General features: G+C 39.0%; 1 protein-coding gene across 1 annotated transcript in view; it reads left to right on the top strand.

Annotated features, from left to right (window-relative positions):
• LOC104294484 (chromosome unknown open reading frame, human C16orf87) overlaps positions 1 to 13,850 on the top strand; it is a 35,349-nt gene extending 21,499 nt beyond the window's left edge. The window contains exons 2-4 of the mRNA XM_009894097.1: positions 3,723 to 3,819; positions 7,215 to 7,397; positions 13,302 to 13,850. Of these exons, the coding sequence (XP_009892399.1) occupies positions 3,723 to 3,819; positions 7,215 to 7,397; positions 13,302 to 13,420 (399 nt within the window). The 3' untranslated portion in view covers positions 13,421 to 13,850. The remainder of the gene's footprint in view (positions 1 to 3,722; positions 3,820 to 7,214; positions 7,398 to 13,301) is intronic.
• The last annotated feature ends 3,360 nt before the right edge of the window (positions 13,851 to 17,210 follow it).

Below are 17,210 nucleotides of genomic sequence, written 5' to 3'. Positions count from 1 at the left end.
GTCCGTCCCTGCCTCAGCCGCCGCTGCGGACCGCGCGTTTGCCACAGCCGTGCGAGAGACCGTCGGCTGAGCTGTTCGGTTGATGGACGGGGTGGGGTGGGGGGGAGTTAAAACTGTCTCCGTGCCGCTGTGCAGCAACGTTTGTGTGCGGTAAATAAGTTGTCTTTGCAGTCTCTGCTTGGAATGTGGATTGAATATGGTGTTCCTCTTGCAGCGTAGTGTAATGGTTATGTTATGTTGAAGCGACGTGCAGAATTGTTTGTTTATGCGCTAGTATTGTTTAGTAACTATGCAATTTATTAAAAATATAACGAACTTAATAATTTATGCAATGCAGTTTGTCCTTCGGATGACTAATGTGCCTAAAGCCAGCTGGGAGAGGGTTCAGTTGTGGTGTTTTCTCATGGAGTAGTTTAGACACAGCAAAATTGAGACCTTTGCTGCCGTTTCTATCATTTAATCCAAACGTATAGGTGAACTGTTGTTTATGCCTAACGGCAGTTCTGTTATGTGTACAAAACAGAGTTACTTAAACATTAACAACAGCGGATTTGAGCTGTTACTATATTACGAGCTTGTCTTCATTGACGCTTTTTACTGGTAATGATGTTGCTATTATAAATAGGCCAGTTTGTTCCAGCAGCGCTCCTCTGCTGGAACAATAGCGCAGTACTGCAGAAGGCTGCTCTGGGGCACAGGGCAGGGGCAGAGGCTTTTTCGTGTAATCATGGGAAACACATTTCTATTATTTGATCCTGAAAGTTGGCTGGTATATGCTATTTTAGCTATGCCTGAAAAAAAAAAAAAATCTCCTGCCATTTTTCTTATAAAGATTAAGAAGTCATCTTATTTGTTCTGACTTGCATAGTTTTTATAGAGTTTCTACTCATCCTGGAACAGTTTGGAATGTTAAGCTGGGGGGGGGACGACGACGACATTCTTTCATGTTTTAAGCAATAGATGAACGACTGCAAATGCTCACGTGTTAAGCACGTCAGCAAAGTACTATTTCTGAGAAGAAATTGTGTACCAAGTTCTGGTTATTCAGTTGGGGAAAGAAGAAATTCAAATAAGTGAGAAGTTGAATATGAGAGTGGTGGTGGGGTTTTTTTTGTTTGTTTGTTTAAATAAATGTAGTGAATGTCAAACCACCAGCAGTAGGAAGAGCAAGTAAGTAAACATTATAGGCTTTTTAAGCTGATGCTGGAACTTTCACTTTGTTCTGTGCTTTCAAACTAAAACACATATTATGCATATGTCAATGTAGATTTTCTGTTAGCAACTCTTCCGTGGCCAGTGTGTAATTAATGTGTGTATGTGTCCTGCCCTGGCACAAACGTTGCTCATAGGACCTTGTTTTTCAGTGCCAAATGTTTTAGAGAGGACAAGAAACTAAAACCTACAGTACAAGTCAGCCCTTTGCAGAGTGTGGGGAAGCTCTTGTGTGACTCTTAAGTGGTTGTGTCCTGTACTAGCATTTCCTAAATTCTTCCATAAACAAGGGCTTTGCATTTGTTTCTGTTTTCTTCACTAATTGTGGCACACATGGAAATATTTAGACAGTCACAAATATTGGAGCACAATATTGAGTAACACTTCTTAGGCTTTTAAACTTTTCCTGTTGTAGTTTAGATGTCTGTAATTGCCATTTAGACTTGTTTTAAATAAAAAAAAAAAGAAGGTTTTTGATGATATTTTCACAACCAAAGCATGGCCCTATTAAACTAGGGAGCCTGAAGTACTTGCGGTCAATCAAAGAAATAATTATCACTTCTTATTTTAGCTTCAGGTAAACTTTCTTGTATGAGAGACTCAGTTTCTTTTTGGTTAGAAAAATATTAAACAGAGTAAAATGGTGTTTGTAGGATTATGTTGCCTTAATAATTATGTTATAGGATGTTATCACTGTAGGTCTTCATAGGATAACTGATATCCTTCAGTGAATATGACCCTTCCCACACAATCCCTCCCCCCCCAAATGACACACATCTACATGCCAAACCTGTAACACGAGAACAATATTGTTCTGTTGAACACAGTTAAGTTCACTGAAAAATATTGGGTCTGCTCCAATCCCCTTGGGTGGTTTTCCTCACTTTTTTTTTAGGCTGCTCCTGGAAACATAATTATTGGAGAGACCCAGGTGTTCAAAAATGGGCTTAAATGGAACTCCTGTATCACCTTAACAGTACAGACAAACTATCTGCTACATAGTGTTTTTTAGTATTCTTATACTGACTTGTGAACAAGGAGATAAGTGCACACAGAAGTCTGCTAAATTCTGAGCTTTAAGGTTCAATAAACCTTGATTAGAATTGGGTTTATGTCAGTGTCTCCATAGAGGGAATTAAGTCTCTAGTTATATAAAACTTGTATCAAAAGTCTATCTGTAAGCTGTTCATAGGGTGAAGTGCAAGAGTTAAGATGTGCTACAGAAAGCAAAATACTTTTTTTTTATTCTGAGTATCAGTTAAGTTCCCCTTTACAAATTCATGTACTAATTTGGCAGTTTTTTTCCTAGCCAGTAGAACATTGGAACTTGGTTCTTTTGCATGTCTGGTAAAATTAAGCAGGCAGTCATGGTTCTGTAGTCTTGTTTGTTTCAGTGGATGTTGGCAAACTTGTAGAGACCTGTCTCAAAGAATTACGTTTGAGAAATTACCTCCTGCCTCTTTTTCCCCACCGTCGTGCTTCAACATGACTTGACTTTAATGTGCGTTAATCTCTTCCAGATCTCTGTTTAAACTTGCTTTGATTTGTATTTTCAGTCTTAAACCTAATCAAAGCAATATGGTGTATTCTTTGCTACTTTAAAAGATCTCGAAAGATCTCGGCTTTAAGTGAAGGTAATGAGATTTGTAATTTATCAGCATATTTTTTTTTTTTTAATTGTTCAGAGTAAGATTTTTGTCATTGTTAATGCAAGTGTGGCATTTTTAGATTTTCTCATTTTCTAACATACTGCTCCTGACTGCTTAGCTGATCAGCAGAAGCACTATAGTCTCTCAAACTCTTCAGCCTGCAGTCAGCTTTTGACTAGCTGTGGTAGGTTATTTGCATTTTGAATTAACTAGATCCTTCTGCAACCACCCAGCCTTGTCTACAACCGTGTTGTAGAGTGTGGTGCAAATGTGTCTGTTTTGCTTCGGGCTCTATTATGCCTCCTGTTTAAAGCTGCTCCGGCTCTCTAAATGAGTTGCTTTCAAATGCTTCTGAAAGTGAATGTATTCAGAATATACTGACAGTTTTAACTCATACTTTTTCTGTAATACCTGTTTTTTTTTTTTTTTAAAAAGTAAATGAAGGCAGCAAAACTGGGAATGCCTGACTGATTTAACTAGGGATATTTGAAAGCACTGAAGAGAAATTAAATTTCTAGTGTAATTCACCCTTGCTTTAGTCCTCTCCACTTTCCCCCACTCCCTTTGACAGTTTGTGGAAAAGGGTTTGCAGTACAAAGTGGTCACAACAGCTGTATGTTTCAAGCTTGATTTCAACAACTGCATAAAGAAAAGGCTTGGTGGGTGATTCACAGCAGAACCTGGGTTTACTGTCTTTAAATACAATTGGATAATAGTACAGGCCATAGTTTGCAGTACAGACTGAATTTGAAGAGGTATCTCTGAGGACAAAATGGAAGTTACTAGTTTTTTTTTCTTCTTGGGACAGGAATTTTGTCATAATTTGAAATAATCTGAAATATTTGTCTTTTGTCTTCCCAGGTTCCTGTTGCATGTAAATCATGTCCCTGTGGCTACATATTTATTAGTCGAAAACTCTTGCATGCTAAACGTGCTGAGAGATCACCACCCATCACAGGTAATACAGAGATGGGGAAGAAGGGGATGCCAGTTCTTTTCCTTTATTTCTTGGAGGCAAAGGATAGTGTTTTACTTCTCTCTGTAAGTTGACTGCTGTCAGTTCACTCTCCCTTGAATTTGTGCATGGTAGACGTTCAGTATGTTAATTTTTCTTGAATTTTGAGGGGGTAAAAAGCTGGCGTGTTCAGTCTTACTTCCTTTGTTCAGGTGATGTTGGCATTCTGTGTATATTCTAGCTGTGCATATTGGTTACTATGCAAAATAACTCCTTACAGAAGGCCTTCTGTTAATCCTGTTTTGAAGCTAAATATCTAGAGGTGCCAAAGGGATCAGATTTCAGAGTACATGCTGATTGAAGCTGGGTTTTCTGAAAGTAAAAATCCTATTTTTTTGAAGAAGTTATGCTGAGTTGTGCTTATTCATGAACACCTGAATGGCACTTTGTATAAAATTTGTCATATGTTTAATCTAAAACCAGGTGGGTCTTGCATCTCTCTGCATGGTTAAATTAAAAAATAGTGTATTTTTTGTGTCTAGCTTGTGTGTCTTTTGTTTTTGATGGGTACAGTAAGAAGTTGGTTGAATATGCATTCTGGCATGATTAACATTCTCCTTGTGTTCATTTTTATCACTTCCTCCAGTCCTGGTAGGAATTAGTCAGAACAAGCACCTGTCAGGGAAGAAGTTTTAAAAAAACAAAAACCCAAACAACAAACCAAACCAACTATCTGATTTATAATGTCTACTTTTTAAAATTATCTAACAGGTCTACAAACTAATTTTTTGATATTTTGTATCGCTGTTTTGAAGGATGCTTGTAGTTTACCAGCTTGTAGGAATTATATGACATTATGCTAGATAAGTGAACTTTCAAGGTGGAGGAGATAAGGCAATGTCTGTGGTACTGTTTGGAAGTATCGGTCAATTTGCTTTCCTCCTCCTTGATTGTTTTGTTTGAAAGTTAACAAAGTAGTTACCAAATGAAGCTGAAAGCCATATCCTGGTAGAGCAAAGCTCTTGTATAATTCAGCGTTGTACGTAGGAAATGCACCAGGGAGGACCCCATGCACGAATCTATGCTGGAGGCCACCCTGCTGGAAAGCAGCTTTGCAGGAAAGGACCTGGGGTCCTGGTGAACAGCAGCTTAAACGTGAGCCAGCAATGTGCCCTTGCAGCAAAGGCAGCTAACAGTATTCTGGGCTGTGTAAGGCAAAGTATTGTGAGCTGGTTAAGGGGATCTTTGCCCTCTACTCAGTGCTGGTGAGGCCACACCTGGAGTACTGTGTCCAGTTCTCGGCTCCCTGGTACAACAGGGCCATGGACATACTGGAGAGAGTCTAGTGAAGGGTCACAAAGATGGTGAAGGGACTGGAGCATCTCTCCTCTGAGGAAAGGCTGAGGTAACTGGGACTGTTCATCCTGGAGAAGAGAAGGCTCAGGGGAATCTTATCAATCTATATAAATACCTGAAGGAAGGGTGTAAAGAAGATGGAGCCAGGCTTTTTTCAGTGATGCCTGGACAAGAGGCAATGGGCACAAACTGAAACACAATTTTACTGTGAGGGTGACCAAGCACTGGCACAGGTTGCCCAGAGAGGTTGTGCAGTCTTCATCCTTGGAGATACTCAAAAGCCATTTGGACATGGTGCTGGGCAACCGTCTGTCTTGGTGGCCCTGCTTGAGCAGGGGGGTTGGACAGGTTGGTCTCCAGGGGTCTGTCACTACCTCAACCTTTTTGTGATACTGTGAAATACAGCTTTTGTATTAACATTAGTGACAAATTACCCTGCTGTCCAGTTTGTACCCTGTGTCTATACAAGATTAATGGGACAACTGCAGCAGAAGGAAGCCAGTTCTCCAGGAAGATATAAAGGGAGACTGTGTATATCTGTATTGTGCTCATAAGGTATTTGCAACTTCTTTTAGAAAATATTGTTCCATTATTTTCAACGATATAGCTACTGCAGAATGGTGCTACAGCCTTGCAAATATGCAACTAGTCTATGTTGAATAGTGTTGTGTGGGGACTGTACTATTTTCAGTACCCAAACTTGTTAATCCATACTTAATTTACAGGTGAAACTCATGTAAATACTCTTTTTTTTTTTTTTTTTTTTTTTTACTCTGGTGTGTAGGAAAACAATACACCTGTTGAGCATTAAGTATTATGAGGCCTTGTCATAGGCTACATTTGGTGGGACATGTATGCTATGTAACGTGGCATTTACTGACAGCATTATTGACTCAGCATCTTGGTTTGTGTGAGCATTGGGAATGATTTCATTGTTAGTGTCAAAAGAATCATGGAATCATATCATAGAATGGTTTGGGTTGGAAAGGACCTTTAAAATCGAGTTCCCACCCCCCTGCCATGGGCAGGGACACCTCTCAGTAGACCAGGTTGCTCAAAGCCCTATCCAATTCCAGGGATGGGGCATCCACAACTTCTCTGGGCAACCTGTTCCAGTGTCTCACCACCCTCACAGTAAAGAATTTCCTCCTAATATCTAATCTAAATCTACCCTCTTTCAGTTTAAAGCCATTACCGCTTGCCCTATCACTACACTCCCTGATAGAGTCCCTCCCCATCTTTTCTGTAGGCCCCCTTTAGGTACTGGAAGGCTGCTATAAGGTCTTCCTGGAGCCTTCCAGGCTGAACAACCCCAACTGTCTCAGCCTGTCTTCATAGGAGAGGTGCTCCAGCCCTCTGATCATCTTTGTGGCCCTCCTGTGGACTCACTCCAACAGGTCCACGTCCTTCTTATGTTGGGCGCCCCAACATAAGTGAGTGCGTATTGCCGGCTCATGTTGAGCTTCTTAACCACCAGCACCCCCGAGTCCTCAGCAGGGCTGCTCTCAATCTGTTCTCTGCCCAGCTTGTGTTTGTGCATGGGATTGCCCTGACCCGCGTGCAGGACCTTGGACTTCATGAGGTTGGCGTGGGCCCACCTCTCCAGCCTGTCCAGGTCGCTCTGGATCGCATCCCTCCCCTCCAGCATGTTGACCACTCCACACAGCTTGGTGTCATGCATTTGGTGGAAACATGCAGTGAGCTGTCTTGATGGCTGCGATTCGTGTATTTTTTTTTCCATCTTATTATGGGAAACTGAACTTTTTGTATACTAGCAAATGTCTCGTGTTGCAAAATGCATTTGGAGTAATTAAAGGCTTTATCCTTGTAATCAAGAAGTGAAGTGTCATTCTTGATCTGACGCCTTAATTTCTGCATGGCTATCGTGCAGATGTAATTGTTCTGTAAAGGTATAGACATCTAACCACTTTTGCTAAGAGATTTAAAGAAAAAATGTTATTGGGTGGGGTAAGCACTAAGAGTAAATTAAGAACAAAGATGAAAACAACCCTAGATCATACCATCTCTATTCATTTGCACAGAAAACAAGAGTGAGGCCAAAAGGAGACGGACAGAGAGAGTTAAGCGAGAGAAGATAAATTCTGCAGTAAATAAAGACTTAGAAAACCGAAAAAGATCCAGATCTAACAGCCATTCAGATCATAGCAGACGAGGAAGAGGAAGACCTAAGAGTGCCTCAGCCAAAAAGCATGAGGAAGAAAGAGGTATGAGAACTGGAGAAATAATGTTCATTGGGTTTTCTTTGTGTGTGAAGATTGGGTTTTTTTGTCAATAAACCTTTATACCATTCAAACCATTTAAGTAGCTAGACTAGTTCAGCCAATACCCAATATCTTAATATGGGGAAGGGAGTGTTTCACATCTGTAGAGACCTCTGGTTTTATGTTCCAGTGTTTAATTGGAACTAACTATGAAGAACTAAGTCGGTATTTTTAGCCACCAGATCAAGTTTCAACATACAGGACTGTAGTGCTTAGTAGGTTTTTTTTGTTTGGTGGGGTTTTTTTTTGTTTTTTTTTTTTAGGTACTGCTGCTCTATATCACAAAGACAAACAATATAATGATGCCTATTATCAGAGTGTGATTAGGATGATTGCATCGCTTAAAAAGTTCCTTGAAACCTTTTGGAGGGCCGAAGTAAAAAAAGCATCTTGAGTCACTACTGTGACCTGAATTCTTGTTCCATGTTTCTCCAAAGTAATACTCTGGAGGAAAGAATGCCTCCTTGCTTATTAAGGTTCCTTGGTGACCTGCTGTTCTCAGTCTTTATACAATAAGGAGTGTTACACACAACAGAGTAATTTTGGAGCCCTTCAAGTATGTGACTGTCACTTAGGATTCCCAGTTTTTTAAGAGACTATTGACGCTACATTTGCTATCTATGGTTTTGGAGATATTAATTTTAGGCCTGAGTAATTAATCCAAAACTTAGCATAGATTTAAAAAGGCTGGAAGGCAGTTAGGAGGGGAAGAACGAAGACTTCATATAAATACTTGGAAGGTCTTGTTCTTAAAACTGCTGAAACCATCAAGCGTACCTTGTGGCATAACTCAGAAATGCAAATTTTTTTTTTCCCCTGCCACCTTATTTGTTAACAAAAATGGGTGTTAATCTGTGTTGCAAAGTGAGTTCCTTTAACTTCTAACTTTTTCAAAACCAATTTTTTTGTCTGCTGTTTAATGTAAATCTGTTTGTCTTAAAGTTTCTTTCTTATAAAAACAAAGTATAAATTGGGATTTTGTTGTTTTAGTGCTTTGGCTGTGGAAAGAGGAGATAGAATTTGATTTCTGTATGTTTTCTGGATGGTAATTGCTTTACTGTAATAGGAATACACTTATAATATCTAATCTTTTCACTGTTGCATATGGCTTATTGATGCATGTGGCTTCACAGAATACAGAGCTTCCCTATTTGTTACTGACTTTGTCTAGCACCTATAGGATTGTTTCTAGGCACTTTACTGCCAGTCCAGTTCACACACAGTTTGGCTTGAGCTTGTTGTGTTGCCCTAAAAAAGTAAATCTTCTTTCCTGTCTCCTGGAAAAGAGGAAAGTAATCTGAGCAATCAAAAGAAAATATCCATTCTCTTAATGCATGTTTTACAGTCTCCAAAAAGCAAGAATTGAAAGCATGGGGGATATTTAGAGAACATGTTTTCCTATCCAAAACAAGTCTGAATGTTTTTAACCTCTTGTTGTATACTCCTAATATGCTAGTGCTCTGAGGTAGAAAACTAGAAATACGGATGTAGTGAGATCTTTGCATAAGAGTGCATGTGTGGTGTGTTGTTTTCTTGGTGGTTTTTTTTTTTTTTTAAAGTTGAATCTCACTTGAGGAGATTGCCTTCATCTTCTTGTCCTACCATCCCCTCTACTTGGTACTGTGGCTGCTGCTACTATTTCTTCCTTGACCTCTTCTGCAGAGCTGGTACAGAGCTTGGGTTCACACCCATTTGGGATTATCTTTGCTCCTCACCAGTGCAGCACGCCTTATTGGTTAGGAATAAGTGGGTTTAGGATGCTTTCTGACTTCTGGCTTATTTCTGATTATGTCAGACTGGAATCTGTGGAGATCACTGTGGTGATTATTGGGCAGATTTAAAAAAAAACCTAAAAAGTTGATACATATGGCTGTCATGGCTATAAAAATAAATTCAGCAGAGAATCCATAATTTTGTAAGTAATTACTATAAAACAAGTTAACATTAACTTCTCCCTTTTCAAGTGGCCTGACTACTACTTGGGTAGTAATTAGTGGGGAATTTTAGAAATACTCTTCCTTTACCAAACCTGCTGCTTGATAGTGTTGCTTGTGTAAAAGCTTACTAAGCAACTCTAATTTCTCTACTTCAATTAAGGTGATTTTTTTGTGACTCATTGCTAGTCCTTCTGTCTCTTTAGGTAGTGTCGAAAGTCAGCTTTGGAGTGCAAGACTTTAGCTCAGTGTTAGACTTCAAGTATATTATTTCCTTGCCTATTGTATATTTCTAGGATATTTTGGGTACACACTGCTTACCACTGGAGATTGTGTTATTCTTTCCCCCAAAGGACTTGAAGATAGGCCACTGTTTGCAGAGCTGTTAAATATTTGGTGCGTCGTAGCCTTCTGCAATGCCTAATGAATTTGTAGATGAAAAACAGGAGAACAGAGAACACCTGAATTATAATAGCATGCAAGAGCAGATAATTTGTCTGTTTGAAGATAACCCAGCTGTGAAATTTTTCATCCTAAAGACGCCCATGACATCTGTAACTTTGCTTCCTTGCTTATGTCGTGCTCTTTTCATGCATAGCATGCTTGTTCCCTGTTATGTCTGTGCCTTTGACTGCTTCTTTTTTATCCTTCCTGGCTGGTTCAAGTTAGAGCAAAGAGCTGCAGGATTCAACAGCAGTTAAGAACAGGAGAAGCAAAAGGGCTTTTTAAAATAAATTATTTTTCCTGCGGATTTAGTAAGAAGGAATGGAGGGGGAGGAAGGGGGAAGCTGATGTAGATTGGGGGGGATATGGCAGAGTGCTGGGAACTAGAGAATATTCCTATCGCGTGTTTCAGATCCGTGTGATGTCCCTGAAAAACAGGAACTTCTCACTGCAGGCTTGGCTTGTCAAAATTGTCACTTAATTTCTTTGTCAGAAATGTGACGATATATTTTGAAAATAGAAACTTCACAATAATGATTCTGATTTTTGTTGTGGTGGTATGGTTGGTTTTTTTTTATTTTACTGTGTGGGACTGTGATACACAGCTAGACAGGTTCCCAGGCTGCCTTGTTATCTAGGTAACAACTTGATTATATTAAAACAAACAAAAACCCTTGTGTGCTGGAGGAAGTGGTATTGGTTATTCTGCTCTTGAAAGAGGTTACCATCAAGTGAGACTCTGGGTGGCCTGGGGTCTATTACTAAAGTATTCTTGATACTTAAGAAGTGGTGAATCTTGAAAGATATATACATTTCAGTATCCTGATAAAACTTAAGCTGAATTAAATTTCTTGACCCAAGTTTTCCTTTTCCAGTAGTTTCCAACTGTATTACTCATACCTTTGCTTGCCCAGTGTGCACATTTGAAGTAATTTACTAGCTTGGATAGTGAATCTCTGAACACTGGATTTTGAATCCATACAAAATTTGGTGTGCGTGTGTCCATATTTGATTTATACATAGATCACAATTTTAAGGGCTGTGGAGCTAGTGGGTTGCAGGAGATCTGGGGATATGAGAGACGTGCTACAGGAAGACTGAATATTTTCACCTAAAAGCCTCTTAGTTGTGTATCAAAAGCCTCAGTATTTTTAACATCTTACAAAAAAAGTATTGTGATTCTGTAAGACAGTTTTTTGCTAACAATAGAGAAGCGAGTCAAAACTACTTTCAGATAAGACTGTGAAGCGGAAAGTTTTAATAGAGTCTGTAGAAACCACAGTATCCTATGAGTAGCATATGGTAAAATGTCAAGCAGGTGCAAGCTATTCACTATTACTGATGAGAACTGGAATTGTCTTGAGAATGCATAAAGCTTGCAAGCCTGTGTTAATCCCTGATGCTGTTTGATCTCAAGATTTCAATTTTTAAAGCTGAAGAAACTTGAGAAAGTTTGTGTTTTTTTTTTTTTTTAAGAAGTCTACAATCTGTTAACAGTAACCAGGGGAAAAAAGTATTTTTAATTTTGTTGGGTGCTGACTTATTCAGGTGGTGGCTGGATTTGCTTGGATCAGGAAGTATGAAAAAAGGGGCGGGGTTTAGATATCAAAACAGAAAAGGTTAATGTGGATTAGCCAGTGTGCATAATGTCTGTGCTCGGAACAACTCCCAGCATTGTTAATTTGTAAATGGGGGGAGGAAGGAAGTGGAGCAACCCAGACTGAGTGTACATATGGAAACTGATTTGTCTTAAATGACAGGGTAGGACTTGCAGCAACACTCAGTTTCTCAGCTGAGCAGAAACTCAGCTTTCATTTCAAACTCAATACACTAGAGAATATTGTCTTGTGTAGCCAGGGAACAAGCAGAAATCATTTACATTCCAAATATCAAACATGCTTTGATTTGTTTTATTTTGCTAAGGCAAGTTGCTTGTTTTCAGACTAAAAACTGATACGTCTTTGTGTGTTCAGGCTCCTCACTAAGTAATTTTACTGGCAGGGAAATGTGAGTTTATGTGTGAGTTAAGTTGTTTAGAATCTTTAAGTAGAGGGTTTTGTTGCTGTGTGCCTCTATCAGTATTAAATCAGAACACAGCGGAAAAGGATTTTTCAGTTTCTCCCACTTAGTTGTTTAACACAAGCACTTAACTTCACCGGGAAGGTAGTCTGTTGAAATGGTGTCCAGAGCTGTAACACAGACAATCAGATGTGAAGCCAAATCTAAAAATGTTGTTATGAATATGGAGGCATTGAAGGAATAAGCATGTGAATAAATGGAGATAGGAGACGCTGGGATCTTTTTTCAACACGGTGCTTTTGTTATTTTCCGATGCAGCTTTGTTTTTTCACCTGCCTGTTGCTGATTTAGGTGTCTTGGTGGAGCAGTCTGCCAGTGTGCTGTGGTCAAAAAGAGTGTGCAGGTGTGTATCTGTGTGTTAAGGAGACAGAGGGGTCTGTCAGCTGAGTGTTGTGTTGTGATTGTAAATTGGTCCAGGCTACTGTGGAACGTGGATTAGACATGGAGTTCCACAGCTAGACACTAGCATTAAAGCTCTATATGTATTCTGCTTTTCTCTGTGCCTGCAAGCTTGGTCTTCTGCTGACAAAGCTGTTTGTTGTTGGTTTGTTTTTATTTTTTTTTCCTTAATGAGTTGTGTCAGTTACCCATGGCTAGCTAAAGTGGGATATAAAGAGTCAAGAGCTGGAGTAAGTGGTATTTATGAAAGTACTATTCTATTAGTTTTGTCATATGCTATAGAGTAACTTAGTGTACTTGAGCACTGAGTATGGAAACTTCTTGATGGCTTGCTGTTGTGTATCTGTAGCCTTGAAAGAAGCCAACATCAGCAGAGGGACTTCAGAGGCTTTCCCTTGCTGACTGAGGTGCTAGCATTGTTCTATATCTGGGATAAGATTGAAAGTCTGTGGTATAGAAATTCCAGAAGTGTTCATGGTGACAAATTGGGAACCTGACATCTGCCATGTATCTGCTCTTTGGTCTTGGACACTGTAATTAAACTTTTTTATTTCTGTTACTTAGATATGAAATACGGGGACAAATGTCATATATAATGAGGATATGGTGAAATATCTTTGTTTTCTAGGATGGGAGGTGTTTGTGTAAAAGCAAAAAAAAAAAAAAAAAGCTCCCCAAAACTGGAGGAGCACTTGAATACTCTTTTGTGCCAGGAATCAGTATAAATGTTAGTGACTCATTCTTTCTTTGTCATTAAAGAACAGAAATTCAGTCATGCTTTTGGATGACTCATTCTGTGACTCTTCTAGCACCTTTGTGTGCTTCCATTTCTTCCTCCTCTCTCTCAATCCCTCCCTGCCTAGGAGTTGATTGTCTAACCTCTTTTCAATTCCAGTACTTCATTCCACGTCATTTATTAACTACTATGTAACGTGAATTGACTGCAGATAATGGAAAAAGCTTCTAATAGTGACCTTTTTTTCTTCTACAGAGAAACAAGAAAAAGAAGTTGACATGTATGCTAACCTTTCAGATGAAAAGGCCTTCGTATTTTCAGTGGCCTTGGCGGAAATAAACAGAAAAATTATCAATCAAAGACTTATTCTGTAACTTGTAAGCACAATCTGAGGCATTTATATGCAGAATGGCTAGCATATTTCCAAGGTGTCGTGGACTCTCGGAAAGTGTGTTGTCTGCACCATCGAGGACCATACTATTTCCTGTTAAAATTCTGCTGTTGTTCTTGGAAGTCGAATTCTGTCTCTACAAGTCAGAAGGAAAGTGTTCACAAGATTGTGCTATGAAAAATCAGAAAGCAGATATGTTTTACACCTTGAAGACAAATGCTAGACAAATGCACAGAGAGACTGCACCCATTCCAGAGCACTTCTTTTGAATTTGCTGCCAGAAATGCAATATTTTAAATATTTTCAGAAATAAATGATTTTCCTTTAAAATTATATATTTCAGATTTTTCAGCTATGTTGCAGTTTACATATGTACAGTTCACATAACTTTTTAATAAATTGATATTCCAATATTTTATTGAACTGGGAATTAAGTACATTTGTGATACTTAGGGTGTGTTGGTTTTAATCCTCTTAAAAATCTGGTATTCATCCTAGGGATGACTTTAGATTTGCATTTTTTAATAGGTGTGATATAATGCTGATAGGAAGAAAATTAAAGTGATTTCATTTGGGGGGATTATTCTGCTTGACAACTTCGTATTGTTTATGAATTCTCTCCAGAAAATGATTCCCTGTTACACAGAGTTGTTTTTTAAAAATCACATCTACTTTTTGTGGTCAGACTCCTGAAATTTGAGAGCTAAGCGCTGGCTCTGTAACGACTGTTTGCTGGGTGTCTGCCTTGTCCAGATGGTAAGTACTTCTCCCATACTCTTTCTTGGCCCATCATTCACTGGAGAGGGAGAGAAGCAGGCATCAGAGATGTAGACCTGCAGCTAGCATCTTCTTGTTGGTATTTCCAAATGATGGAAGATATACTAGTTCCTTTTATTCTCATCAGCTTTTTTGTCTGTCTTTTTAAAAGTGTAATTCTTAGCAGTATTGTCTTTGGACTGTTGGCTGTAAATACCAAAGCAAAAGCCTACTTGAGTCTGCAAAAATGAGCTGTTCTGGTAGAAGTAGGTTTGGGGAAAACATTCAACAAAGTTGTCTTTGTTAAAGTGGTATAGTGCAATTTGAGCCAAAGCTCTTTCATCAGTAAGTATATGGGGTTTTTGTCTTAACCAGGAAAAAAAAAAAGCTCAAGCCCTATAAAATCATGAGGGAGGAGGTTTAGAAGGCAATTGCATTCATAAAATCTGTCATACTAGCTTTTTGTCACATTTCATTCACTCTTTTCTAAGAAGGGGAATGCAACTAAATGTCTTAGTTTGTATTCAGTATTACTCATGCTTTTCAGTGTCGCATTACTTTACTAGTGACAATTACCTAGTGAGGTGGAAGCAGAGATTTTTATTAATAAAGCTAGACTATCAAATACTGACTATTTCTTAGTTATTCATTAAAGAAAGGAGCTATGATAGTTTTGATTTAAGCCACGAGGGACTGATCAGATGCAAGCTTTGTAAGCAGAAGCAGGAAACAGGGAAAGTGATTTTTAATTCTTAACTCCTAAGGAGTAATTGGGGTACTTTTTAACTCTGGATGAGAGGGATGGGTGTGGAAATGCACTTAAACAACTAATCTACATTTGTCTTTATTCCAGTAAATGAGGAATTGCGAACACAAGGCCTACTTCCCTACATCATGTAGACTTCTGCTTTCCAGAACTGTAGCCTGTCACAGATACCAGTAGTAAGGACAGATGAGTAACCCTTAAGGATAGAGTATATGTTTGGATGGTAAGTTATTAAAGTCAGAAGGACAAAAGGGAAGTTCTAATTTTGAAAACTGAAGATATGATCAGGCTTGTGTTGCTTCTGTTGCTAGAATGAGATCTACTGTGTTAAGAAGGGATAAAGGGAACTACTAATGCAGTCTCTGTGGTGCTGTAACCTGTGTTCCTACAGGTATCTGTTCCTTTCTGCTCCTGTACATGGAATTAAAGTTATCTTCAGGGAACTGAAGTTAATGTTGTTAGATGTGACAAAATTTAACTTACGATTTTTACGTTTAGATTGGTGCCCTCTCTGATAAGTACTGCAAGACACGTTCGTACCTCTCAAAAGCGCAAGGCCTTTTTTTCTCCTTCATTGGTGGAGGCTCTCTTGAAACAGTGGTTGAGTTCTATTTCTGTACTACTTCCCTTTGTCTTCCCCAGGCCTCTGCTGCCAGCTCTTTCCCACTTGTGGTCATGCTATTTTTCTTCCCCTGTTACCTTCCATTTTCTTCGAGAAAGCTGCGATGGGAGCAGGTGGCCATGAAAATATCCCAGGGAGATAGTGCCGCTTTGCCAGCGGATCTTGCAAGGCGAGAGTCCTGACTTTCTCTCCCCACCAACCAGAAACAAACCATTATTTCCTATATAGACAAGACACTTCCGCATCTTCCAAAAGCCCAGGTAACTCTAGCCTGTGGTATGCTAAGACATAGTTTTTTATTATTTTTTTTTTTAGAACATATTCAGTGACTGAACTGGAAAGCATCTGTGTTGTATGAAATAGGCATCCACACAGTGGCATCTCAAGAGCCCTTTGTGTGTGTTAGAGGTGATCAACCGATGAAACACTGTGGCAAATCATTGCAGATTATAGTTGTAAAATGTATTGGATCATGGTCTACAAAACTAAAATAAAGCCAGTGACAGCTAAATTCTGAGAGATGATGTACTGCAGCTCCGACTTGGGAACTGCAGAGTTTCCAAGAAGCAAGAATAAATATGTAACACTTCAGGAAGCTGCTTATACAGCTTTTTTTTTTTTTTGTGATTCTCTATTTCTAGTATAAGCTATTAGGCCCTGCCTTTGAATGTCTTTTTGGTTCAGTCTAACTTGATTTGTTTCACTGCATTTTGTAGCATGAGACCTCACACAGGAAAATAATCTTCTTTCAGAAAAAGTGAATTAGGCTGCAGGTTTTTCCTTTAACTTGGAAGAAGGCCAAGTATATCACCACCACAAAAATATCACCTCTACGTGTTGACTTACCTGACTAGATAAACTTGATGTTGTGAACAGAATAGTTTAGGATTGTGCTGGAGAACTGCATGTTTATAAACCATAATCTAGCAAGCTCTGCTTTCTGCCATTTCTTTTCCCTTTTTTTCTGAAAAACTATGCTTCCAGGGTTCATATCTCTGTCAGACCGTCAAGCAGGTTCACAGTTCAAATTCTGGCTTGAGATTTCTCTGCGTTTACTCTATTCTGCTACTAGATGGCAGCCTTATTCCAAAGACAGTTACTGTCTATGCAGGCATTCTTACTGTTCATACTAGGAAGAGCATAGTATTCTGTTTTCAGTGAAACTACACTGAAAGATTATTTTTCTTTAGGGCATCATTCATATCTAACTTGGGAGCTTAAAATCCTGCTAATGGGTGTAGGTGGCTTCATCAGTTGTGTGGGATGTTAGCTCTTGAGCTGAGAAAATTGGTAGAGATGAATAATTTGTCAAGACCAAAGAACTCTGAACTTTCAGTTGGCAATGTAATAAAAAATAAACCAGTTTAAGGACACTCTTCACGTTCACTGGAAGTCCTATGTAAGTCTATATGTAAGTTTTCTTTAGCCAAATTTTATAAAGACCTCTAATTTTCCTGTTATTTTCACTCTAATACTGTTATGATTGATTAAAACAAGTTGAAAATGGGGCAAGGTATTGGGGAATACTTTGCAGATTATCATCACCCTGTAGCTGGGCAGCAGGATTTACAGAGAGGGAGAGTAGAATGGCAATACTTGCTTCAAATATCATGTCTTAAACAAGACCTT

This window comes from Charadrius vociferus, unplaced genomic scaffold, assembly GCF_000708025.1.
Source record: "Charadrius vociferus isolate BGI_N301 unplaced genomic scaffold, ASM70802v2 scaffold341, whole genome shotgun sequence".
In the NCBI taxonomy this organism is placed as follows: Eukaryota; Metazoa; Chordata; class Aves; order Charadriiformes; family Charadriidae; genus Charadrius; species Charadrius vociferus.
This window is presented reverse-complemented; position numbering and strand designations above follow the sequence as displayed.